At 34.9% G+C, this 26368-nt stretch overlaps 2 protein-coding genes across 12 annotated transcripts in view; one reads left to right on the forward strand and one right to left on the reverse strand.

Annotated features, from left to right (window-relative positions):
- Positions 1–12081, reverse strand: part of zranb3 (zinc finger, RAN-binding domain containing 3) — a 79314-nt gene extending 67233 nt beyond the window's left edge. Inside the window, exons 1-3 of one of the 2 annotated variants that reach the window (XM_058759639.1) lie at positions 12036–12081; positions 11681–11815; positions 11415–11573 (exon numbers count right to left, since the gene is read on the reverse strand). In XM_058759639.1, the coding sequence (XP_058615622.1) occupies positions 11415–11566 (152 nt within the window). In that variant the 5' untranslated portion in view covers positions 11567–11573; positions 11681–11815; positions 12036–12081. Of the gene's footprint in view, positions 1–11414; positions 11574–11680; positions 11816–12035 lie in introns of those variants that run through there. The other variant, XM_058759640.1, reaches the window with a different exon arrangement.
- Positions 12082–12678: 597 nt separating this feature from the next.
- LOC131529757 (R3H domain-containing protein 1) overlaps positions 12679–26368 on the forward strand; it is a 43710-nt gene continuing 30020 nt past the window's right edge. For 2 of the 10 annotated variants that reach the window (XM_058759631.1, XM_058759632.1), the window contains exons 1-2: positions 19984–20161; positions 25118–25304. The gene's annotated coding sequence lies outside the window, so the exon portion shown is untranslated. Of the gene's footprint in view, positions 12812–19836; positions 20162–25117; positions 25323–26368 lie in introns of those variants that run through there. The other 8 variants (XM_058759629.1, XM_058759638.1, XM_058759634.1 and 5 more) reach the window with 8 other exon arrangements.

A 26368-nucleotide genomic window follows, 5' to 3' on the forward strand; every position in this document is an offset into this window, starting at 1 on the left:
ATGTTGTGGGCCTATATTTCTGCTGGAGGTCCTGGACATCTTGTTTAGACACATGGCATCATGGATTCTATCAAATACCAACAGATAAAAATCAATAAGTGACTGACTCTGTTAGAAATCCTATAATGGGCCATGTTTGGATCTTCCAACCGTACAATAATCCAAACACAAACCTCAAAAACAACACAAAAATGGGTCACTGAGCACAAAACCATGCTTCTGCTGGTCATTCCAGTCCTCTGACCTGAACCCTGTAGAAAATGAGTGGGTGAACTGAAGAGAAGAAGCACCAACATGGAGCTGTGAATCTAAAGGGTCTGGAGTGATTCTGGATGAAGGAATGGTCTCTAATGTCTTGTCAGGTGTCTCTAACCTCATCAGGCATTATAGGAGAAAATGTAGAGCTGTTAAACTGGCAAATGGAGGTTTCAAAAAGTATTGAATAAAAGGGTGCCGTTAATTGTGGCCAATGTGTATTAGAGAAAAACATTTATTTCATAATGATATTTCCCCCCATTTTAAATTCTTACTATACAATGAAAGGTTAGATTTTTGTGAATTTTTAAAATAAAAGATCAAAAGGATTAACAATGCAGATTAATTTTCACAGCCTTCTTTGATCATATTTACCAAGGGTGCCGATATTTTTGGCCATGACTGTAAATGTATTAATAAAATATCAAAATAATATTTATGTAAAATAAATATATAAGATAAAAGACATACGATAAAATAAAACAAAATATAAATGTATAAATAAAATATATAAATATTTATATAATACTAAAATATTATTTAAAAAAGCTTTATAATTTTTTTTCCTGTTTTGATGCATTTCCTATTCAAGTATGATGTAAATCGCAACAGTGAAAAAAAATCTAATAAAATATATATATATATAAATACTGTACATAAATTTATATAAAATATACAAAATGACTTGACAAGCAGTTTTTAATTCTGCTGATATATTTCCTATATCGAATATTATCATAAGATGCCTGATCACAATTGTGAAAATTATACAAATAAAATATACAAGTATCAATAAAACAACATTTATATTAAATACATCAATTTTGAAATGGCCCCGAGAAGTCATCAATATTTTAAGTTTTTTTTCCTGAGGAGAAAAACTGTACATTTATATATTATAGTAAATTAAAATTTTGTCAACATTTAGGGAAAAAATTGCATTTATATATTATATCAAAGCTAACAAACAATGTTAAATATTACAATATATATAATTATGCACTTAATACCTTCTGAAGGCATTTTAAAACTATAGTTCATACACACCTGTCATTTTTTTTGCCCTTTGAGTCATTGCCCCTGACATGAAGGCCAGCGATACTAGCAAAGACGACTTAATTTGCGCTAATTCACTTTGTTATTCCACACTCGTTACAAGCGTAATATTGAAGAATCTCTTAATCTTCCCCCATGCCTTCATTTGCACCTCTGATGCAATTATAAGCGGCCGTACAGTATCCCTTCTTTACATCCTTCCATCTCGGATCAATAGCTATCGATCGTCTCGGCCACAGCGCTCGATGCGGAGACAGAGATAGTTTAGCTCCTGTGTGTCACATGGTGGCTCACGGTGTAGCGGTTTGATTGGTGGGTTAGAGTTCAGGGCTCATTAAACTGCAGTAATTGTGTCAGCACGGCGTATGCTAATCTGCCCTCGCGTAGCATTTCATCATCCATATATGATGAATTAGCATTTAGTCGTAGTCCATACGCTGGTGCATTATGGCTTTATTAGCAGCTTTAATGTGGCGTGAGGGTGTTGCGTGTAAGTGAGGCGTTGATAAACGTGGGTTTCTAGCACACAGACAACTAAATTAGCATTTTGCTAACTGGCTAGCTGTTCTGTGGAAACAAAAATCTTAAAACAACAAACAAGATAATGTATACTGTAACAGATTAGCTAGTCTAGATCATCTATACTACTGTAGAAATGCTTTTTGTAGTTCTGTGAATACCTTTACCTTAATGTTACTATAGTAAAACTGTGGTCAAATTTAGCATTAGCCTCCACTGTACACAAGAAATGACACTGAACTTGTTTATATATTACTGAAGAAAAAGTTAGTCTAAAATTCACAAAAACAATGCTAACGTTTCTAACTCGTGCCATGCAAGTGTTATACTACTGGAATAATGATTTGTTTTTACTTTTACCACGATAAAACTGGTAAAACTTAGCATTAGCCACCAAAGTGAACAACATTGAACCTTTTTACATTGATAAAGAAAAAAGTTAGTCAGAAAACAATTCTAACATGTTGCTATGCGGTTATCAAGCCAATTCTGAATTCTTTTTGACTTCTTTTAATTCTGTTTTTACTTTTATGAATACATTTATCTTAAAGTGGAAATGAAGTCAGTCATTCAAGTTCACATTATTTAGGAAAATAACTTCCATTTTAATTAAAAAAATATATAACAAACATGATTAATGTAACCATTTTAAAGAAAAAAGGATGTTTTGACGTCCCGAGGTTGGTTCGCTCCGATGGCCAGTATAGTAATATAAGCATTTCTTTACATTAAATCCCACATTGAAATCGGTTTCGTGCTGTCTCATGCTTGAATGGCTTAAAACACTTCAATATTTAAACTGACAAAGCTTAAAACACGTGAGAATGATCAACTTTATTGAGGAAGCAGCGCTGGCCCGATCGTTCATATAAGTGATTAGTTAAACACTACGGCCTGTTAACAGCAGGAAAGCTAATTGTATTCGCAGATGAATTCAAATATGATACATACATCTGGTGAACCAGTCAATGTAATGCATATGTCTGAATGGTCTGAATAACAATAAAATGCGACATGAATGATACTGTATGAAGCGTTGTTTGTTTACATCAAGTAGCGCCTCGCATTATGAAAACAATGTTTGGGATACCACGATAAAACTGGCATATAGCCAGCTTGATGTTGAATATTCATCCAAATTATGGTGAAAAGCAAATTATTTGTGTGTTAAAATAGCATTCATGTGTTCAAAATGTAAAGAAATGCTTATATTACTATACTGGCCATCGGAGCGAACCAACCCGTGATGTCACATGCCGTGGTACTGCAAGATGGCGGCACCCTTGCTCCAAAAGCTATAACAAAACATCCTTTTTTCTTTAAAATTGTTACATTAATCATGTTGGTTATATATTTTTTAATCAAAGTGCAAATCACTTTACTAAATAATGTAAACTTAACTGACTGCTTCGCTTCCACTTTAATGTTACAACAGTAAAACTGTGGTAAAACTTAGCATTAGCCAGCAAAGTAAAATAAAAAATAAATAAATAAAATTATATTGAACTCTTTTTTTTAGATTGCTGAAAAAAAAGTTAGTCTAAAACTTGCAAAAACGATGCTAACATGTTTCTATGCTCTTGCAAAGATATTTGGAATGGTTGCTAGGGTGTTTTGCATGGTTGCTAGGTGCTTGTTTTGATCAAAAATGCTCAGTGTTATACTACTGGAATAATTAGTTTTTACTTTTATGAATACCTTTAGCTTAATGTTCCTATGGTAAAAATGTGGTAAAAACTTAGCATTAGCCACCACTGAAAAAAAAAAATTACATTGAATTTCATTTTTTTAATTTTTTTTTTATATTTATTAGTCCCAGAATGGTTGCTAAGGTGTTTTGGGTGGTTGCTAACTGCTTGCTTTGATCAAAAGAGCTCACCTCTAAACGTAGATCTTTTTTGTTCATTTTACCAGACAAAAATCTAAGTGTAATTTCTTAGAAAATCAATCAGAAATGAGAAAAAAAAGCTGTTTGAATGAGATCCCAAATTAATTTACTGTGATTTTACAGTAGTAACAATAACCGACTAAGTTATTTTATAAGAAACTGTGGTTATAGTAATCTTTTGTAATCTGCAGCATTAGATCTAATACTTCAAGACTCAAGTAAGGTTTTATGAAGTAATGGCTGCCGTTCACCTTTTGTGCTTTCGAGATATGAAAGCAACCGTGGATATCTATCTTCTCGACTGGTAACAAGCCGCTGATGAAATCTCGCTATAAGTAGCACAGTGCAGCTTAAAACACTGCATCATCTGAGCAAGTATCGTGTCTCAGTGTGTGGTTTGGCTGTGCTGTAACAAAAAAAAAAAAAAAAGCAATTCTGCTTCAGGGGGATTATTGAATTGCAGAGAGAGAGAGGTGGGAGATAAAGAGAGAGAAAAAACGGAAATCGATGGTTTAGAAAACACAGAGTGGTTGTATTCTATTACATGAGAGGCACATCTACTCCAACCGCAAGGTAAAGATTCACGCGATTAAACGAAACAGACTCTCCAAACACGTAAACAAACACAAACACCACTAAATACTTCCTGCCACGGTTTCCTGAGGTATTTCACGTAAACTGTAACTGTACTCCACCGTGTACGACATATCTGTAGTGTTGCGACATCAAAGATGCAGACAACCTGAGACTATAAACAGTCGATTTTACTTACAAGTTTCTGAATGAAGCAAGGATGTTCCAATAATTGGTATGGAGGAAGATAACGAGATATGATCTGACATTAAACTTCAACATTTGCGAAGAATGAATAAATAAAATAGCAAAAAAAAAGAATGTGCCAATTACGTCAACAATTGTTTGAGCACCACAGCTCAGTGAGTCAAGAGCACTTGTGCTAACCACTGTGACGACAAGGTATTTCAAATACTTTCCTTATGAATAGTAACACATCTCTTTGGGATTAACAACCTGACAGTGTTAACAACATTGAAAAACTGTTTGTTCACAATTTGCACTCAAATCAACTTGCAACCAATTTTACTTCCGAATTTGAATGAAGCAAGATGTTCCAGTAATTGGTGTGGAGGAAGATAACGAGGTATGATCTAACATTAAACCTCGCAATTGGTGAAAAACAAACTAATAAAATGCACAAAACAAACGTGGCAACGTTTAGTCAACGTTAAGTAAACGCTAGCAAATTTCCGCTTGTTAATTTACTGATTTAGCATCAATGCTGCTCTAAAACAGTATATTATTGAGATTTCAACTGTTAAGTCTATCAAGACAATTCTGAATTTTGTTTGAATGAGAATCCAAATTAATTTACTACGATTTTATAGTAATAACAATATTCGAATAAGGTATTTTAGAGGAAACTGTGGTTACTTTGAGTTTTTTATCGTAATCTGTAGCCTTAGATCTAATACTTCAAGGTGCAAAATGTTTAAGGGTACGTTTACATTGCAAAGATGTACTAAAAATAGCAATATTTTTCCTTTGCGTTTTTGTCAACAATGATCCCCGTTCACACGGAACTGCGAAAACAACTAAAAACGCTATAATATTCATGCAAGGCCAGCAGTTGGCAGTTTTACTTTGTAAAAAGTCACTTGCCTGCGCACAAATCTATAGACAGAAAACATAAACACATGCGTATGTCATCACTTTCACAAAATCGCGTTTTTATAGTTTACACACAGACGATAATGGCACGGTTTTCAAAAACGTGCACTTTGAAACTAATTTTCAAAAGTATGCATTTTCAGGCATTAAAAGTTTTCTGTTTTTAGTTTAAAACGATGTGGTGTAAACGCCCCCAAATGTACCTTCCTAATAATAGTGACACATCTTGTTTGGATAAAGAACCTGACACTTAAAACATGGAAAAACGGCTTTTTGTAAAACCAATTTGCTTCCACATTTACGAATGAAACAAGATGTTTGAATAATTGGTGTTGAGGAAGATAACAAGGTATGTTTAAAATTTTAAATTTGTGAAAAACAAATAATTAAATGCTCAAAAAGAATGTGCCAATTGTTGTCAACGTTAAATAAACCCTAACAAAATTTCATTCGTTTATTTATTGATTTAGCATCGACGCTGCTCTAGAACCATCCGTGTTAATGAAACTTTAACTGTTAAACCTATCAAGCCAATTCAGATTTCTGTTTGAACGAGATCCCAAATTAACTTACTATTATTTTACTGTAGTAACAATATCCAAGTAAGGTATTTTAGATGAAACTGTGGTTACTTTAGGTTTTTCTCGTAAACCTAAAGTAACCACACTACGTGCAAAACTTTTAAGGTACGTTTACATGGCAAATATATACTAAAAATGGCATAGTTTTTCCTTTGCATTTTTGAAAATTTTGCATACAGATGACAACACTGTCAAAACAATCCCTGTTCACACGGATCCACAAAAACGAATAAAAACTTTGCATTATGCATGCCAGGCCAGTAGGCGGCGATGTCATTTTGTAAAGAAACACTTTTTTATAGTTTTAACAGAGATAATAACCATGTAATTTTGAAAAACTTGCATGTTTTCAAAAGTTTGCATTTTCAGGCCCTCAAAATGCCGATGGCAGGTAAATGAACTGCCAAAATGCACAAAGAGTTTTCCATTTTTAGTGGAAAACTGTTGTTCAAACACCCCTAAAATACCTTTCTAATAATACTGACACATCTCGTTCGGATAAACAACCGGACACTGAAAACAACATGGAAAACCGGCTTGTTTTTACACAATTTGCACGCAAACCAACTTGCAACCAATTCAATTTCTGAATTTCTAAATGAAACAAGTGTATTTCAATAATTGCTGTGGAGGAAGAAAACAAGGTATGATCTGACATTAAATGTTGAAATTAGTGAAAAACAAGTAAATAAAATGCTCAATATGTTAAGTCAACGTTTAAAAAAACCCTAGCAAATTTCCGCTGGTTAATTTACTGCTCTAGCATCGACGCCGATCTAAAACCGTCCACGTTAATGAGATTTTCTCTTAAGTCTGTCAGGCCTAATATGAAAAGTAAACAGTAACTAACCACCTTCATTTCCCACGGCAAAAAACATTAAATGAAACATGGCTAGTCATTGGAGATGACACACAGCCGTGTGGACGCCTGTCCCGGTTCATTAGACGGTAGGTGGAGAGTCTCTGTACGGATAAAGTAATTACAGTCGAGGATTGCTCGGGTTATTGGCTGGAGTGGAGATTACATATTTAATTAGAGAGCAATTATCTGGGGCTGTAATCCGCATACTAACTGATTAGTGGGATCAAAGCGCTACACAAGGGGAAATTAATCGCTAAATTAGATTCAAGAACAAAAAACAAAGGACGAACCTCGCGCCCGTTCGGATAAAAGTGATAGCTTCATAGAGGTGACTGATGCGGCGATTTAGATGCGCGTCGGCTTGATGTAGTAACTTCTAAGCTGCTTTTGTTATCAAGAGTATCTAGAACCAACAGAGAACACAGGACACTGAACAGAGACACTGCATTCAAATGAATCTCTGTGGAAAGTGAAATTTAGAGTTTGTTTAGAATGGTATATAATAGTGTTCAAAAGCTTGGGGTCAATAAGATATATTTTTTAAAGAAATTAATAGTTTTATTTAAGATTTATTAATTTTTTTTTAAGATTCTTTGACAAAAGTTCAAAAGTATCATGGATTTCACAAAAAAAACAGCACAACTGTTTTTAGAATTTGTAATAAATGTTTCTTGAGCAGCAAATCAGCAATATTAGAATGATTTCTGAAGGATCATGTGACACTGAAGACTGGAGTAATGCCGCATTATTATTATATTAAAATTTCACAATATTACTGTTATATTTATATGAATAATATATTGATATTATTATATATAGATTATTTTATTTATTTATTTGTTTATTCATTTTTTGGATCAATTAAACGCAGTCTTAGAAACTTCTTTCAAAAAATAAAAAATAAAATAAAAATAATAATAATAATTAAAAAAATTACGGATCCCAAACTTTTAAACTGTAGTGTACAAACAAAATATGCCAAAAAAACTTTTAATTTTCAAAACTTATGCCTTTAAGAAAACAAAAACACTAAGTGCACTATTAAAATGTAAATTTTATTTTTGTATAACTGAGATACTGTTATTATGAATTAGTTTTTATTTTTTATATTTTATTGTAAGTTTTAGTCATTTCCTTGTGTTTTCGCCATTTGTATTAGTTTTTGTTTTATAGTTTTATATAGTATTTTTATTTCAGTTCTAACTTATTTTAGTACAAAATTCGTAAAAATTTTCTAATATTCGAAAAATACTTCTAATATTTATAAATATTAATACAGTATATATGTTTAAGTGTACAAACAAAATAGCATGCAGATCATACTTGATCATCCATTGACTTCCAGTAACAATATCAACCAGTTATCTCCTTTTTTTTTTTGACATTTTTATACAAAATTGCATTAAAATTAATTAGATAATTAAGAGATAAAAACTGAAAATTTAATTGAGGAGATATTAAACATGCAATATAATCATGATATAATTTAAGTCATGTCTAACATTATATTCTACTGATCATTTTGTTATTGTGGCAAAATGCACAAAAAATAATAAAAACTGGTTGTGCATATCACTTAAATATATATATATATAATAAATAATTCAATTGGTCACAAAAATATCTGTCTTTTCTATTCAGTCTGTCAATCTTTTATATTGTTCATAACTGAAAATATGCGAAATGTTACACAAAAATTTAAAACGAAAACATGCAACATTGTTGTCACATTACTTCATTCTGAATGTTTAAAAAAAAAAGTTTATTTATTTAGTTTTATGTAAAAATGTCACACTGCAAATGGAAGGCCAAGTTGAGCATGTTGCATCATGGGATACGGCACTCATTTACATGTTTTCAGGTCATCAAACAATCTAATACTGGATGAAGAGAATGAAAGTGAAGAAGACAATATGCATTAATTGAAGAGAGTTATCTAACAGCAGCTGGCACACTGCGAAACACTACCTGTCTAGTTAAAGAGGACATTAGTGTCGGCTCACTGACTACAGTCAGACTTGATTACAGTCAATAAAAGCTGGTTTATTCTGCAGGCAGATGCACCAGACCGCTTGAAGGAAGAAAAGCCTTAGTACTAATACCCTTAAAATTATTAGGGTTTGTTTAACTTAAGGCCGCTCAAACCGAGCACTGACCCTTAGCATCCGTGTCAAGAGGCCAGCAGCAAACACATTACGCCAAATCCATCAGTGTGGAAAGTGTGAAATTGTGTTTGAGTGTTTTCTAGATCTGTTCGTTCAATATCGCGTTCGATAAAAGTCACATTATCTATGGCAGCTTAAAGTAAACAAAACATCTGCCTGTTTGTGGATGCAAAAATACATGAAATTTGTCAATTTTGGTTTATAAAATGGCACAATGTAATACGTATCAGCTTTGCTCATAAATATAATAAATATTGTTATATTTTAAAAATAGTGAATTAATATTTATTTATTTTTTAAGCATGAAATTGTTCATTTAATAAAGCATTCAATAAAAGTCATGTTAGCTGACAAAATATCTGTTTTTGGTTATAGAAATACATGAAAACAGACATTTTTGGATGCCGATAAGTGCACACTTAACAATATAATACATGAGTTTTTCTTATCATTTGATAAATATTTTTTATAATTTTTTATGCCAAAAAAAAACAAACATTTAATTTTCAAAACCTACGCATTTAAGAAAACTAAAATACTAAGTGCACTATTAAAATGTAAATAAATTTTTATTTTTTAATAACTAAGATAGTGTTATTATTAATTATTTATTTTTTTTTATACTTGATTGTAAGTTTTAGTCATTTCGTTGTGTTTTCGCCATTTGTATTAGTTTGGTGATTAATATTGATTAATTTTCAAAATGTTTAAAAATCTTGAAAAATATGTCTAATGTTTATAAATATTCATAATATACATATTTTTAAAAACATAAGTAACTACTTTTATGGCTTTTCTTTTAATTAGTTATTTTAGTACATCAGTTCAAACTAGAAGAAATGTTGGCTTTTTATTTCACTTAACATTCATTTAATAAATAACAACATTTTTTTAGGTTTTTTGTAATATCCCTGCCAGTAATTGGCTATGTTTTTGTTCTCTCCCTTAAATAAAGCTACTGAACCAAAAAATCAGACATCTGTAACTACATCCATCCCATCATCCACTGTGACTCCTTTGGGATTCTGTAATATCCGTCCCGCTGAATGTCTGCCTAATTAAGTGACTGACCCTGTCTGCACCAAACAGAACTGTATATGTCCTGCCATCGATCCGGGACCCTCGGCAGCGTGGACGAACTGACCCGTCTGACCCAGAACATTGACTGACAGAACTGCAGTAAATTAGATTCACACCTGCTTAAATCAGGCACTGGTTAAGAGATAGAAAGATAGACACACAGATTGACGTGTGAAGAGTGAATGGTGTTCAGTTCATAGACACGACACGCAATAACTAATGTATTAGTTCATCTTGTCTTTTCAGCTCCTATCGTTAATAAATTTGTCAAGGAAGTGTTTAAGTGGATTAAAAATGCATGTATGTATGTATGTATGCATGTATTATTGTGAAGTATTTTGGAGAATACAAACAGTGATTATATCGTAAACTATATATTATTTCTTCTGAAATTCTTTGTACATGAAGCCAAATTGATCAAGATCCAATGTGTTTTTAAAATTTCTTTGTGTGAACTAGAGTTCAGTATTAGTTCCTTAAGATTCATAAAAAATAAAAATGCTTCTAAGTTATTGAGATTATTGGTAATTGTAGGAGTTACCAAAATGTTTAAACATGTTTATTTGTACTTTTTAAAAATATTTATTTAGATTCCTCAATTATTTGAAGCATGGAAAATGTAATGTAATGTATATATGTGTGCATTTCAGATTTCTTTTATCAGTCTTAACATTTCATCTACTTGCTATTTTTATTGGAGTTTAAAATTTATGAAAAATAAATTAAAATGTTGTTTAAAGAAGTTTAAAAACAAAATTTGTTATTAAATAAATTCTGCTTATTTGATCATCTTCACATTTCATTTACTTGTTATTTGCAGCAAAAGTTTAAAATTTAAAAAATGAAATTAAAATAAAACAACTTGTTATATAAGCTCAGTTTATTTGAAGTCGTAACCCTGCTGTTATTTTTGTTATCGAAGGTTTAAAATTCAGAAAAAGTGTAAATTAAATTAAAACAAAAGTTTAAAAACAGTTTGTTGTTATAAGTTCTACTCAGTAGTTTCTTGTTTTGCCTTATTTGTTGTATAATTAATAGTCAGTTAAAAAGAAAATGTGCAAAAAAAGAGAAAGAATAGAATTGAGATTTCTGTCACTCTTAACATTTCATTGATATTTGTATTGAAGGTTTAAAATAAAAAATAAACTTTAAAACAAATGTTTAAAAACAAAATTCATGTTATATCAGTTCATCTCCACCATGCAAGTTTCTATCATATTTTGCCTCATTTTTTGTATATATATGTTACACATTTAGGAATAAATATAAAATTGTAGGGGGAAAAAAAATAAAAGAAAAATAGACACTTTAACTAAACTGACCGTCCATCCCTTGATAAGGCAAAAAGGACCCCTTCTCTCTGGAAGGGCATCAGTTTTTCCCGGAGTTTCTGTGGAAGGAGTTGAAGTGCATCCTTGTCATGGAGAGAACCCCCATCTGGACCAGATCTGCCTTGACTTCTCATGGTTTTCATACTCTGTCTATTAGAAATACATTCAAAAAGATTCATAAGTAAATGAGATGCATTGTGGTTTGCAGTTAAATGAGTTATGCATGCATACTATTATAATACTGCATTCACACTCACCAAGAGACGATCATTTCTGAAATCCTGCTGCCATGATTTGACATTTCGCGCTAATACAGTCAGTGGCGTCACAAAACGCACCGTGCGTCATATCCGCGCGACGAGTGGCTTTCTTAGAAATGATTATATACATATCTGCAGTCATAAAATAATGTATGTTAGTTTTATGTTATTGACTTATAAGAGATTTCAGTGCATACTAACGGTTAACACAGACGCTTAATTAAGGAGGTTTGGTTTCTTCAGATTTGTTTAATATATAAGTTACGGTGCCTCGGTGTTCTCCTATTTATAAAACAGTAAAAAGTGTATTTTTAATCAAATATAGTACGATGTAAGAGCAAATGCCACTCACTGGGTTTCTTTCACCCTTGTGTAGATCTTAGAAATGTAAACAAAACCTAGAGCGGAGAAGAGTTAAAAAATAGCACTACTTCCGGGACGTGAGAACTGATCCTCGATTGGTTAATCTAGCGTCACGTGACAGAAAAAGCTCTTCGCCTCAAAAATCCAAAAGAAAAAGTTTATATTTACAATAAGTTCAATAAAATAAAATATATAAATCATATATTTGCTATTATTAATATTTAGTTTATGAATTAGTTAAATTTATTAATTTAATGTTAATTTATTTACACATATTATTTTTAGTTCAATTAAATTTAGGCTAATTCCATTTTAAAGTTGCTTTATGTAAGCTTTATGTTTTACTTATTAATTAAATAAAAATCATAAGAATATTATACTTTTATTCTACAATAATTAGATTATTACATTATTTTTGTTTTTATTTAAAATAATTTTAAGAATCTTCGAATTCTTGAAAGCCTTTTAAGGAACAACAACTCTATTTAAAATGGCTATAAATATAATGTTTTTAATCATTTTTAAAGCTATTAAAATTAAGTTGAAGTAATCGTTAAGTTGAATTATTGAGCCACGCTGCGCCCTCTTTAGGTATAATATTGCTATTTCATCGACTTCATTTTTAGTTTCCCTTCCAGGTGTTTTGAGTATTTTGTCTTCAATGCCGCTGACAGACCGACAGCTTTGACTTCAGCCTTTAGCAGCCATTAGACTCATTATTTGTCTTCATTCCTCCAAATATTTATACGTCTATCTATCCTACAGGTAAGCTTACAGCACATTAACATCCTTAACCCTTAAATATCACGATTTTTGGTGTAATTCCTGTCACTTTGAGTGATCTGGAAAGGTTGTATGTGTGTTTAAACTCATTTAGCTTTACCATGTGTGTTAGCACACAACAGTGTTTTAGTCTTTTTTAATGATTTTAAACCAAACATCAGCCTCAGATGACTGACAACGTGTCTTTTTAGTCTCAAAGTGTGTTTTATAAACAGTCCGTGTTTTGTTTATCATATATTTGAAGTAAACGTGATAAATGATCTTGCATATCAGGGCCAAGGAGAGATCAAACACATGAAGAGTAAATAAACATGCAGGTGCAGAAATCACAGATATGTTCATGCTTTCATGTGCTTTATTTATTATGATTTCGTCTAGCTACAGTACTGATGTGTTTTTGTAGCTTTAGGGTTGATCTTTGTAGGTTGCTGAAGCTCCAGGCTTCATTCATAAGGGCCTGTGCAGGTGATTAAACCACCAGGAGGAGATGTGTAAAGACAATAAGTGTGTTTTGTTTTAAAACAAAAAAATTCTCGGTGTTAAGTTTTACATTTACGTTTGACACTAAATTAACTTGTTTTTTTACATCCTTTTTGAGGTTTTGCTTAGGAATGTGCAATATATCAGCATATTGATACAACCTGATATTAGACATTTCTTCAGGTTTATATGGCAGATTTCAAACTTAGCAGTTATTAATATTTTTTTGCTCCATATTATGTTTTTTTTTTTTTGTCCTCCATATGTTAAAATTTCAAACTTTTTTTTTTTTACATTATAATGGCTTTGGGTTTGAGATTTTGAGTAAAAGACTGAAATAGTAATTTTTGTAAAAACCTACTCCAATAATCTTTGCTTTATTTACAACTTAGTTTTTTTTTTTTTTTACATTGTAGCATTTTACACAAACACTGCACTCATTGTAAACATGCAACATTATTATCACTCGAAAAATTAAAAAAAATATATATATTTTTATAGTTCTCTTGTCATGGTGGGAAAGTCAATCAGGTTGCTTTATGGGATACAGTATCAGTTTTAGTATGTTTTGTTGTATACTTCCAGGTTTTTGCGCAAATTTATCAGATGATCCTGGTATTCAATCATAAAAAAAAAATGCGTACAGTACGCAATACTATACTATAAACTGGAGGAATAGTCTGATACAATGGTATTTTAAATGATTCCTAATTTCAACATTGACGCTTCAATTTTTGAACACATTTTCAAAAAAGTAAACTAAACAGTATAGATTTAAAATATATATGAATAAAATAAAGATATGCTAATAAAATTATCTCTATTGGCTGGAAATTTCTAGATTGTTGTGTGCCAACATCACATCTAATATTGTAAAGTTTTGCCTTTTTTTTCTTTATTTCTACATTACTGAATAATTAATTGTGAATATTTTCATAGTAATATATGTATGTATCTGATTTTAGTCTGCTTTTGTCCACATTTCCTAAATTGCATTTTTTTTTTTTTTTTTTGGTGTCGTACTTAGTGAGATTGCTACCTTGGCTGCAGTTTTAGGCAGCTCACTAGATGTTTTGCCTATCTAGACAGCATTTTTTTGGTGCCATACAAACCTGAAAAAAAATGAGCTCCTTTCCTAAACTGCATTTATTGCACATCAAACCTAGTGAGTGTTTTTTTTTTAGTTTTTTTTTAGATATGATGCGATTTCAAGTTTTCCTTTGTCTTTGGAGAGTTACAAGCTGTTAGTGCATATGTAAAATCCATAAAGTTGCACAGACTAAAGTCTGAAACCCAAAAAGATATTCTTTATAAAAGTTAAGACTCGACCACGCCGTCCTAAAATGCCTCAATAAAACACTCCCTCACATATCTACGTCACTGTGTGGGAAGATTTGCATAACTCTGCCCAAATGTTTACGTACAGAAAGGTGGTGTAACTTTTATTCTCGCTGTAGTATTGTTGCCGCCATGTCATGGAGATGGTGTATGTTTCCAAATATGGTAAGGGGCGTAACATTTCGGTCACACGCTTGAGGTATTCAGCCAATCACAACACACTGGATAGCTGGCCAATCAGAACACACCGCGCTTTTCAGAACGATGAGCTTTGTAAAAATCGTTGCGTCTCAGAAAGGCAGGGCAGAGAGGAGCAACACGTATGGTATGTGGAAAATAATGTTTTTTTTTAACCTTAAACCACATGAACATTGCATTACACCAAATACACAAAATAATGTTATGTTTAGCATCGTCATATGACCACTTTAAGCATTTGCTACATGAATAATTTGAAATATTTTTAGTAAAATGTGTTTGGTTTTGGGCTGCTTTCTTATGTTGGCATGAAATTATGAAGTTTAGTCACCAAATGCTTTTTATCATTCCAGATTTAGATCAATTACAGTGACAGTTGGTCCACTTTGTGTCCAACTCAAGGTCACGTCAGTGATATCTCTGATATTATAATCTGCAAGATTTTGTATTTGCAGTCCATATCTTTAATTATTCAGATTTCCAGCAGCCCAACACTATATTTTTTGTGACCTGTTTCTGGTACGTGAACTTAATTTTTCTTGTAAAGCGCTGACATGATGCATAGTCTCGCACTGGGGTTCTTTTTGACCTTGCGATTGTTCAGCTGTTGTTATTTTATTTATATATATTTTTAAACACTCATGCAGTGTATTGTTAGGCGTCCTGGTTTCCTGTGCCGCCGGCCTGTTTCTGTCACGCCGAATATTAATGTTCGTGCGTGAGAGGCGCTGCGGTAAGGAATGATCCACGAGCTCCTGTTCGTACAAGCTCATCTGCATCACCACAGGAGGATTCTCACCTGCACGCCCCCATCCCCCTTTCACCTGAGCATCACTTCATTCTGCAGCACCGCATTCGTTATAGACAATGATATGACTTTTACTTAATGACTTTTTCCCTAGTAGGTAATTGCTCTCTGTTCAACCAATAATCGCCATTTACGTTTATGAAATTAAACTAGTACACTGAAATGCAGTTGAAATGGTGTCCGAAGGAGATCAAAATCCCTTTTTTTTTTTTTTTTTACATTTTTGCATGTCATTGTGAATGTTACCTGTTCGCCATATGTGCCCTGTTCACCCAATATGCACAGTGAATCTAGAACATGACCTTCTATGTTAAGAAGTACAACCAGTACTGTGATATGCAGCTGAACTGGTGTCCAAACTAGGTCAGAGGCATCTGGTTATGCTTTTGAGAAAATATTTGCTATTGTCTTGATTGTTGCCTGTTCACCTTTTGCGCTCTGCTCATCCAATAAGTGTCATGAATGTAAAGCAGGATCCTTAATTGGTTTAATATTGTGATTGGTTACATTACCTAATATGTAGAGATTGTTAGAGTTCGGACAAGAACTATTCATATGCATATGGTCTCTTGCTTTTTTGGAGAGGATTAAGGGGCATTTACACTGACTGGGCATGTTTTTGTGTTTAAGCTAGGTAATGAGGGGCTTTAGGTATTGAGAGGCTTTTTTTTTACTTTTCACCTTTTTAAAAACTTGACGCTTTTACTGCGCGTCTCTAAAATCTGTGAAACACAATGCAACAGCCAAAGATGTCCATCTGACACATGCATACACAGACCAGAAATTAAAAATAGCCTACCTCGGGTGCTCGAGCACTTCTTTTATGTCCAGTACTTGAGCAGTTAAAATAATAATAAATGAGGGATAAATCACCTTATGCTTTTGACCAAAAATTGCTTCTAGTCTTGAATGTTACCTTTTCACCATGTGTGCCCTGTTCATCCATTAAAATTCTGTAAATTTAGAAACGGGCTTTTGTGTTTAGGAGGTATGCAGTGATATGTAGTTCACTTGGTGTCCAAACGAGGACATAATCACCTTGATAAGTTTTAGCAGAGTATTAGCTATCGTTTTGAATGTTACCTTTTCACCCTGTGTGCCTTGTTCACCCAAAAAGTAGTGAAAATTTAGAACCAGGCTTTTGTGCTATTAAATGCATAGTGATATACAGTCAAAATCACCTTATGTTTTTGGTGAAATATATAGATATTATAATAAATAGAACTGTATCCATTTGCCCTGTGCACACTGTTCACCCAAAAAGTACATTGAATCATTCTGCCAAATGTTTATGTGGAGCAGTGAACAGTTGTATGCAGTTTAATTGGTGTTGAATTGATACGTTTTTACCAAAATAAGTTATCGACTATTACATTTTCACCCTGTTCACCCGAAACGTAGTGTGAATTTAAAGCCAGATTTGTGTGTTAATGAAAGTATAGTGATATAAAGGACATAAACACTTTTTGGCAAAATATTAATTATCATTTTGAATGTTACCTTTTCACCTTGTGCGCCCTGTTCACCCAAAAAGTGAGAATTCACAGCTAAACGTCCGTGCTAGTAAGTGTACAGTTCAATTGGTGTTCAAATAAGGGGTCAAGATCACCTTGTTATGCTTCTGCCAAGATATGCTGTCATCTAGGATTGTACCCGTTTGCCCTGTGCACCTTGTTCACCCAATAAGTACTGTGAATCTAGAGCAGGACCACTTTATGTTTTTACAGCAAGATTTGTTATCGCCCTGAGAGCTTCTCGCATCCAGATTTCCACAAAACCCTCATCGCCTCATTTTTCTTGTATGCGTCCAGGTCTCGGAGCTGCCCAGAGGTGTCACCTGGACCAGAGAAATGACCATTGTGACCGGTCACCTTTAAATGTCAACACATTTTCTCATTCTGTTCTTACATGGCTGGAAAAGCCGGCGGACAGCAGACCTTCTCTCTTCCCTATGTATTAACGAGAATAATGACCGGTGTGGTGAATTATGGCGCTGTGGTATTTTGGGGCGCTACAGAGTTATTGACCTGTTCTCTCTTTTGGTAATCAGCGTGGAGCTGGACGTTTCTCCCTAATGAGATAATATCCGATACAAATTACTACTGTGCTACCTCCTGCTGCCTCTGCTGCTTTAGTAATCCATATCTTTTTCATTTATTCTTGCTGTTTTGCATAGGTAACGTTTCTTGGTCAAGCTAGTCCTGAAGCGCAACATTATCCACCCCCCACCCCCAACATGCTTATTAGAAGGCGTCTGGAAATTTCGCCCCTTATCCCGAGGCTATTCCCACCATGCTTGCGGACACCGTCGGGGGAAAGCAGAATAAACGCGGCTGTCACGTTTCCTCCGCAGGCGAACGGCATCTTGGGCTACAATTAGCCAGCAGTGCCAGTCCTCACCCCCCCTCCGGTCTTTTGTTATGCAAATGAGACGCATGTAATGCGCCGTTTAGCTGGAATTTTTGCAGATTTTCTCTTTCACTGAAAGGAGCTGCTTGGTGAATGGGGAGTTTTACTTTAACTTGACTGGCTTTGTGCAACTGTCAGTTTCGACTTTTTTCCTTTCTCTACAGCGAAAATGGCGGTAGTTGTCGGCGCAGTCAGTCACAATCACGTCAAGATGACGATTGTTTGTTAATTTGTAGTTTTGTCTGGATATATTGTTTAGTCTGGAAGCGTGTTTGCTTTGAATTGTCTAGTTAGACTACGGTTTTGAGCATCGTACCTACCTACCTTGATGACATTTTGGAAATCGAACATATTGGGCTTCCTACCTAGACAGCATTTTGGAGCATCACACAGGAAAGCTGACTACCTAGGCAGCTGTTTTTGGAATCAAATCTTGTGAATTGCTTACATATACTGCATTTTTTTTAAAAACATCATACCTTGTAGGCTGCCTATCTAGGCAGAATTTCTGGTCATCAAACTTAGGGAGCCACCTACATAAATGTTGTTTCTTAGCATTTTACTTATTTAGCTCTCTTTCTAGAGAGCTTTTTTGGGCATCAAACCTAATTAGCTCCCTATCTCGATAGCATTTTTGGTCTTATACTTAGTGAGCTGATTAAGTAGACTGAAATTTGGGCATTATACAATAAACTGTTTTTCTTGGCATTTTACTTACTTGGCCACAGCGTTTTTTGAACATCAAATCTACTGAGCCACCTACATAAAGTGTTTCTTGGCATTTTACTTACTTAAATCCTTTTCTAGACAGCATTTTTCAGTATTTCACCTACTTACCACCCTATTTAGACAGCATTTTGGAGCATCAAACCTAGTGAGCTCCTTAACTAGACAGCATTTTTGGACCTAAAACCTAGTGAGCCATCTGCCTAGAGTGTTTCTGGCCATTTTGTCTAGTTAGTTCCCTATCTAGACAGCATTTTTGGGCATCAAAGTTAGCGAGCCACCTACATAAATGGTGGTTCTTGGCATTTTACTTGCTTAGCTCCCTATCTAGACAGCATTTTTGGTGTTATACTTGGCAAGCTGCTTAAATAGACAAAAATTTGGGCGTTAACAATAAACAGCGTTTCTTGGCATTTTACTTACTTGGCACTCTATCTAGACAGCATCCTAGTGAGCCACCTACATAAATTTTACATTTTACCTGCTTAGTTCCTTTTCTAGACAGCATTTTTGAGCATCAAACCTTGTGAGCTCCCTGTCGTATGAGCTGCCTATGTCCAAAAGCATGTTTGGTTTGCTGTGGTTTTGTTCATATTCAAAGCCACTTTTCTGTCCGTCATTTGTGTTTTGGCTACATTTCGTCAGTAATGCGCAAACCATTTTCCGTGACCCACTTTTCCCGATGACCTCACCTGCCTGCATCGGTCAGCAACGGCAAAGACGTTTGCTCGCTAAACCTGGGCGTCTACATAACCTCCCTCCAATTAACTTAAGGCATTTTTTGTTTGCGAAAATGTGCACAGAAATCTGGAGATTTTTTTGAGGCACAAAGGGACGTCACTTTAAGCAGGGCGTGTGTGCGACTGCGGCACTGGGTCCGACGGGTAGCTTATGTACAACCGAATAAGGTGGATTTGCAGTGCTGGCGTGCTCCTACCCTGACAGACTGTCCCACAGTGGCACTTCGCCACAGTTGGTCGTGTGTGTGTGTGCGTGTGTGTGTGTGTGTGTGTGTGTGTCTTTGCCGTCTGCCTCTCTCTCCGGTCCACAGGGGCCATCTGATTGGCTCTCGAGGGTGGAGCCCTGCTTAGCGCTGACATACTGCACCCAGCCCTCGGGGCGCTCTGATTGGCCAGGGGAGGGATGACATCACAAAGGCCAGCTGTTGATTTGGCGGAGAGTGTGTGTGCGTGAGAGAGAGAGAGGAGAATCAGGAAGGATTGCGGCAGCGATGGCTTTGGGCAGGTACGCGAACGCTCCGCGCTCAGACGGAGGAGAGCAGAGCTGCACTGAGCGCGCTCCGTTTGATGGCACTCGGGCTGCTATGGAAACTATTGATGTGAGCCGAGCAGCGGATCATGAACGCCAGGCAGGTGTGTGTGCGTGAAGTCTTGGACGTGTTGATTTGTATGCTGACCTTTTTTCTTGCTTGTTTAAATTGCAGCGAAGGTGAACAAAAAAACTTTAGTTGTACATTCGTAAATGTAAATTTTGCACCTTTTTTTTTTTTAACAATGAAACAATTTGTCTTTACAAATACATTCCAAATTATACGTGAACGCGTACTTGATAAAAAATAATCTAAATTTGTTTTACTGTTAATTTATTAAATGCAAATGTTAAATTCATTGCGAATAAATTTGCGTGTCAGCAAATTACACTCCATGCCTGTCTGTGTGTGTGTGTGTGTGCGCACTTTGTAATGACATTCTCATAATTGCTCTATTTTATAATTTAAAAAAGCGCCTGAGGCGGCTATCAGTGGAAAGCTGGGTGTTTGTGTCAGTGTAAATTACAGCCGAAGGCAGCCCGGCTAATATCGTTAATGTGGCGAATCGTGTAAATGAACTGATGAGGAGAGGAGAAGAATAGCTCGACTGTGACAGCGGCCACACACTGAGAACACGGATTGTGATGGGAGGGGGAAAAAAGGAGGGAAAACCATTAGCGACGCTTTTATCCAGAAATATGGGCCATTTGCATATTAGTCTAAAACAGGGGTGAAGTGAAATACGTGTAGCCTGGAGCCTGGCGCGGTGATGCGCTTCTTTTGTCAGGAGGGTAAGTGCTCGTTGCTTCCTGAAATATGGTTATTAATAATTGATAATGGGAAATTACGGATGGGCTTTATTGTCTTGGACAACACGCTTAGAGCAGGATGATGAATGTTGCATACATTTTTGTGAAAAGGTCAAAAAGTTGTGGCTATGTTTGTCTTTTTTTCTTTTACTTTGCATGTATTGTCTGTTTTTTTTGTCTCTTGTTTGTTTTAGTGGTTTGTTTGCGATATAACAAAATGGGGGGGGGAAAAAAAGGAAAACAATAAAACAAAAGCGATATTTGTTTGTGGGCTGATGTTTTCATTATGTCTGTATGTCCATCCCAGAATTACTGATTTCTGCATCTCAAAACCCAGTAAACTACCTTGACAGCATTTTTGGGCATTGCACCTAGTGAGCCTTCTACTTAGACAGCATTTTTTTTGTTTCAGCTCGTGCCTACCGAGCTGCCTATCTAGACTGCATTTTTGGGCATCAAAACATGTTAAATGTTTGCCTAGACAGCATTTGTGTGCATCGTAATTAGTGCGCTTCCTTCCTAGACAGCATTTCTGGGCATTATACCGTTTGAGCTGCCTAAGTAGCAGTTTTGGGCATCATTTTCGCCTGCTTAATGTATAAATGTAAATGTTAAAGCTTGTTATACGCCCACCGAGACAGCATTCACGGCCATCAAATCTAGTGAGCTGGTTTCTTAGATGCATTTTAGGGCATTATACCTATTGAGCCGCCTACCTAGACTGCATTTCAGACATCAAAAGCTTATTAACTGTTTGCCCAGACAGCAATCATCCATTATACTTAGTGTGTTACCTTCCTAGACAGCATTTTTGGGCATAATACCTTGTGAACTGCCTTTCTAGATGCAGTTAGGACATTATACTGTTTGAGCTACCTAAGCAGCAGTTTTGGGCATAATTTTCATCTGCTTAATGCATACATCTAAATGTAAAAACTTGTTATACGCCTACCCAGACAGCGTTTTTGGTCATTACATGAAGCTAACTGATTTCCTAGATGCATTTTAGGGCATTATATCTATTGAGCCGCCTACCTAGACTGCATTTTCATGCAGCAAAATCATATTAACTATTTGCCTAGGCAACAATTGCATGCATCATATTTAGTGCGCTACCTTCCTAGACAACATTTTTGGTCATTGTTCCAAATGAGCTTCCTACCTACACCGCGTGTTTTGGCATCAAACCTAGTGAGTGTTGTACATAATCTAGTGAGCTGCCTACCTAGATGGCTTTGCTCAAAGTCTCCCTAAACAGCATCGTACTTTGTGTGCAACCTATCTAGACAGCAAATTTGGGCTTCTTACAAATACTAGGTATCATTTGGGGGTGTTAGACCCCGAAAGCTAGTTAGCTGTCTTTATAGACAGCGTTGTCAACCTAGTGAGCAGCCTTACACGACAAGATGTTTGGGCATCATGGCTTAGAAATTATGTAAGGTCTCTATCTAGTCCTCAGTACTGAGTATTTTACTTTATTATAGGAATATCTTGATTGTTTTTGAATTTCATACGTAGTAAGCTGCCTTCATGTGCATTTTTGAAAATCTTTATCTACCTAGAAATCGCTTTTAGTCAACATACTTCGTGTTTTTTGGACATCATAACAAGCGTACTGCCTACCAAGGCATCATTTTTGGGTGTTATACATTATTTGGACATTTATTCGAATAGAAATGCTCAAATGCAGTGCAGTTTTCGAGACCCAGCCAGGGTATTTGTGGCTTTCTGCAGTGGTTGGTTTTCTTGGTTTTTTTTGTTTTGTTTTTTTATATCCTCAAGCGTCAAACTCGGACATCTGTACTGTCAAGTTTGTGAAAATATACAGCCGTCGAGGTCCACGGGGAGTCTTTTCTCTCTAGTGATGCTCGGAAGAACTTATTGAATATGGAGTGAAAACTGTTGTGCGAGCAGGAGGGGAGGGTAGTTGCGGTGGAGGGCGTATTTTGAAATGCAGATTCAGATTTTCACTTCACCTCGACATCAACGGAGAAAAAGATACGGCAGCATTGAGATTAGCCCGCAGCAAGAGAGATGCTCGGATATTTATGAACAGCGCTTGCGTAATTCCTGCCCAACTGTAGGCGTTTCGATCCATGTGTGGGTGGAAAAGCGCTCTCATAAGTCATAATTGTCCTTGAGAGTGTCACTTGGTGCGCAATTGTGCCACCCATTGTCCCCGCGACCTGGAACGGCTCTTGAGCCCAAAGAGATGAAGAGACGCATGCTTCCTGCAGTGACGTGGAATAACGCCAGTGACCTGTGCACAAACACTCATGGAAAAGTCATGGCACGGTCTCGGATCATTCTGATGGACCGTCTGGCTGTTTGGATGACAGCTTGTGTGTTTGTATGCGCGTGTGTGGTCGTACCCACCTGTTCTTGTCATTGCCGCCACCTGCGTTACTGTCACATTGCGAGCGATGCTAATCCCTTGAATTTTGATCAGTGTGTGTGTCACTATGCGTCTCCTCTGGTGGTTTTAGTAACACAAATCTCTAGCCGGACTCGGATTGGATGGTGTATTCGGACCCAGTTGGCGTACTTTGCAGGATTGCCGAGTTGGGTTAGGCCCGTTTGACCTCGAGATACAGGGTGGGTCTTGATTTGGCAAGGGTTTCTTGATTGGCGCTGGCAGGAGAGGGGAGGGGAGTGGAGGGGGGGGGTTGTTGGGTCATTGATACCCAGGTGAAGACTGGCCCATATGTTCAGTTCATTCGGACACAAGCTTGAATGGATGAATCCTACTGTTATGACAGCATTACTTTAGCATGATAGGAAGGTTATGAAACAACATTATTTTCAAGTACTTTTAATGAATTGAATCAGTAGGATTGGTAATTTGCTGCTGTATTGATTTGTTATCATTACAAGAAACTGTTGAAAACTATATATGAATATACTATTATATGAAAAACTTAAATGAAAAATAGAAATGTTGCCAACTAACTGAAATGAATTAACTGGAAATTAAAAAAAGTGATGGTGATAAAATAAAATTAAACCTAAATAGAAAAATTAGCAAAATAGCAAAGGCGCATAAAATTACAAAAAAATTAACTACAGTTAAAATAAAATGAAAATATTAATTATTTTTAATAAATTAACTAAATCGGTAGGATTGGTAATTTGGTTTTATGTATTTATTTGAAAACATTACTGAAAACATTAAAATAAAGCTAAAATAAAAGAATAAAACTTAAATAATTAGAAATGTCGCCAACTAACTGAAATTAAAGCACTAAAATTTCTAACTAGAAATTAAAAAAAAAAAAAACTATAAAAATAAAAAGTCAAATTAAACCAAAATAGAAAATAAAATAAAATTAATATCAAACAAATAGCAAAGGCACATAAAAATATTACCAATTAAACTAAAATTAATCATCATTTCTAATAAATTTAACAACTAAATTAGCAGGATTTGTAATTTGGTCATCTGTATTAAGATGAAATTAAATAAAATATTAATATTAGATTAAAAGCTTAAATTAAATTAGAAATATTGCTTTGGCAAGTAACTGAAATTAATTGAAGCACTAAAAACACTTAAAAAAAAAAAAAAAAAAAAAAATTAAATTAAAAAGTGGAAACTTAAAAAAAAATTAAAATGGGAAATACCCAACAATTACAATTCTTTTTAAGATTTGTAGTTCTGTCAAATGAGTTGATACTATTAATTATTTGTAATAGAAGCAACTCTTGTTGAATGAGAACAACCACAAATTTCTGAAGATGGAGAGTTCTTGACTTAGCAAATTAGCTAAGTAATTAAAGTTATTGTACTCAGTAGGAAGTTTAAAGATGCAACATCAGCTAGACCTAATTAATATGCATAAGCTAAACCTTGTCGTACTGAACTGAGTCAATTCTGTCAAAGCAACTATTATTGTGTTCTAATCAACACAAAATATTTTATAAATTGAGGGTGGAGTCGTATTATCGGCTTTGTATTCATTATAGCTCACAGAAATGCTTAAAATGCGTCAAAGGTTCAGCGTTAAACATGACTTCCTCTCTGTGTATTTTAATGTTCCTGTCTCTCTGCGGCACAGTCTGTTCTCCATATTCATGTCACCACCCTGACACTTTTTCAAAAGCGCTGCAGTGCTTCTGCTCCCGGAAGACCTTCCAGACTTTCCGTCAAACGACTTCAGTTCTCCCTCACGAACGCTACTGTATCCATGCGTCCCTGACCTCTTAACCTCGCCGTGTTTGACCCCTGACCTCTGTCCTTGTGTGTGTGACAGGTGTCCGAGGGTGATGCGGAGCGTGTGCGTGAGCCGTGGCTTGGCGACCCGACCCGAGCGCTGGTGACGGGGGTCATGGGACTGCTGCTGCCCCCTGTCCGTCTCTCAGTCCACCCCGCTGCCTCCAGAGGCCCCAGGGTCCTACGCTCCCTAAGGTTCCAGCCCAGTCCTGAAAACAGCACAGCCGGTAAACACAGTCTCTTTGGTACTTATGTCATTTTATAAATACGAGTACCTTTTTATTTTATCATGAAATAACAATTTTATTAATTCCCTATTAATTTGTCAAAAATGAAAACAAATATTATAGAAGTACCTAGTTCTCTTTTACGTATCTATATTTCAGTAGTTACGTAACTTGCGTAATAGTAAAACTAAGTAAATTCAATCACTTTTTGTGTATCTAGATTTGAATAGTTACGTAATTTGCGTAACTTACAATTACGGACTACGCCAGTGCATTCTCTTTTTTTTTGCAGATCTACCTTTCAATAGTTATGTAACTTATAGTTACAGTTTTTTTTTCAACCAAAATATCTGAAAATGTCTTAAATATATCTTTTGCGTATATCTAGATTTCAATAGTTACGTAACTTGCGTAACTTTCAGTAACAGATTACATAAATGCATTCTTATTTGCATATCTACCTTTCAATAGTTATGTAACTCGTGTAAGTTATAGTTACAGACTACGTAAATGCATTCTCTATTGCGTATCTTTATTTTAATAGTTACTTGCGTAACTCGTTATGGACTACGTAAATGCATTTTTTTTTTGAAAAAAATAAAAGTTATGCTTAAAATATCTCTTGCTTATATTTCGGTAGTCACGTAACTTGTGTAAGACTACATTAATTGTTTTCTTGTGTATCTAGATTTAAATAATTAGGTAACTCGCGTATTTTATAGGTATGGACACAGTAAATTAATTCTATTTTTTTGTATCTACATTTCAGTAGTTATGTAACTTGGAAAATTTATTTTATTTATTTATTCTATGCAAAAAATTTATTTATTCTATGCAAATGCATACTCTTTTCCGTATCTAGATTTCAGTAGTTACATAACTTGCATAACTTTCAGTTACAGACTACTTAAATGCATTCTCTTTTGCGTATCTACATTTTGATAGTTACGTAACTTGCATAACACATAGTTACAGACTATGCAAATGCATATTTTAATATTAATACGTTTACATGATTTCTCAATTATTTTTATGACATCAGTGACTAATTAATAAGCTGATAT

The sequence above is a fragment of the Onychostoma macrolepis genome, chromosome 22 (assembly GCF_012432095.1).
Source record: "Onychostoma macrolepis isolate SWU-2019 chromosome 22, ASM1243209v1, whole genome shotgun sequence".
Classification (NCBI taxonomy): Eukaryota; Metazoa; Chordata; class Actinopteri; order Cypriniformes; family Cyprinidae; genus Onychostoma; species Onychostoma macrolepis.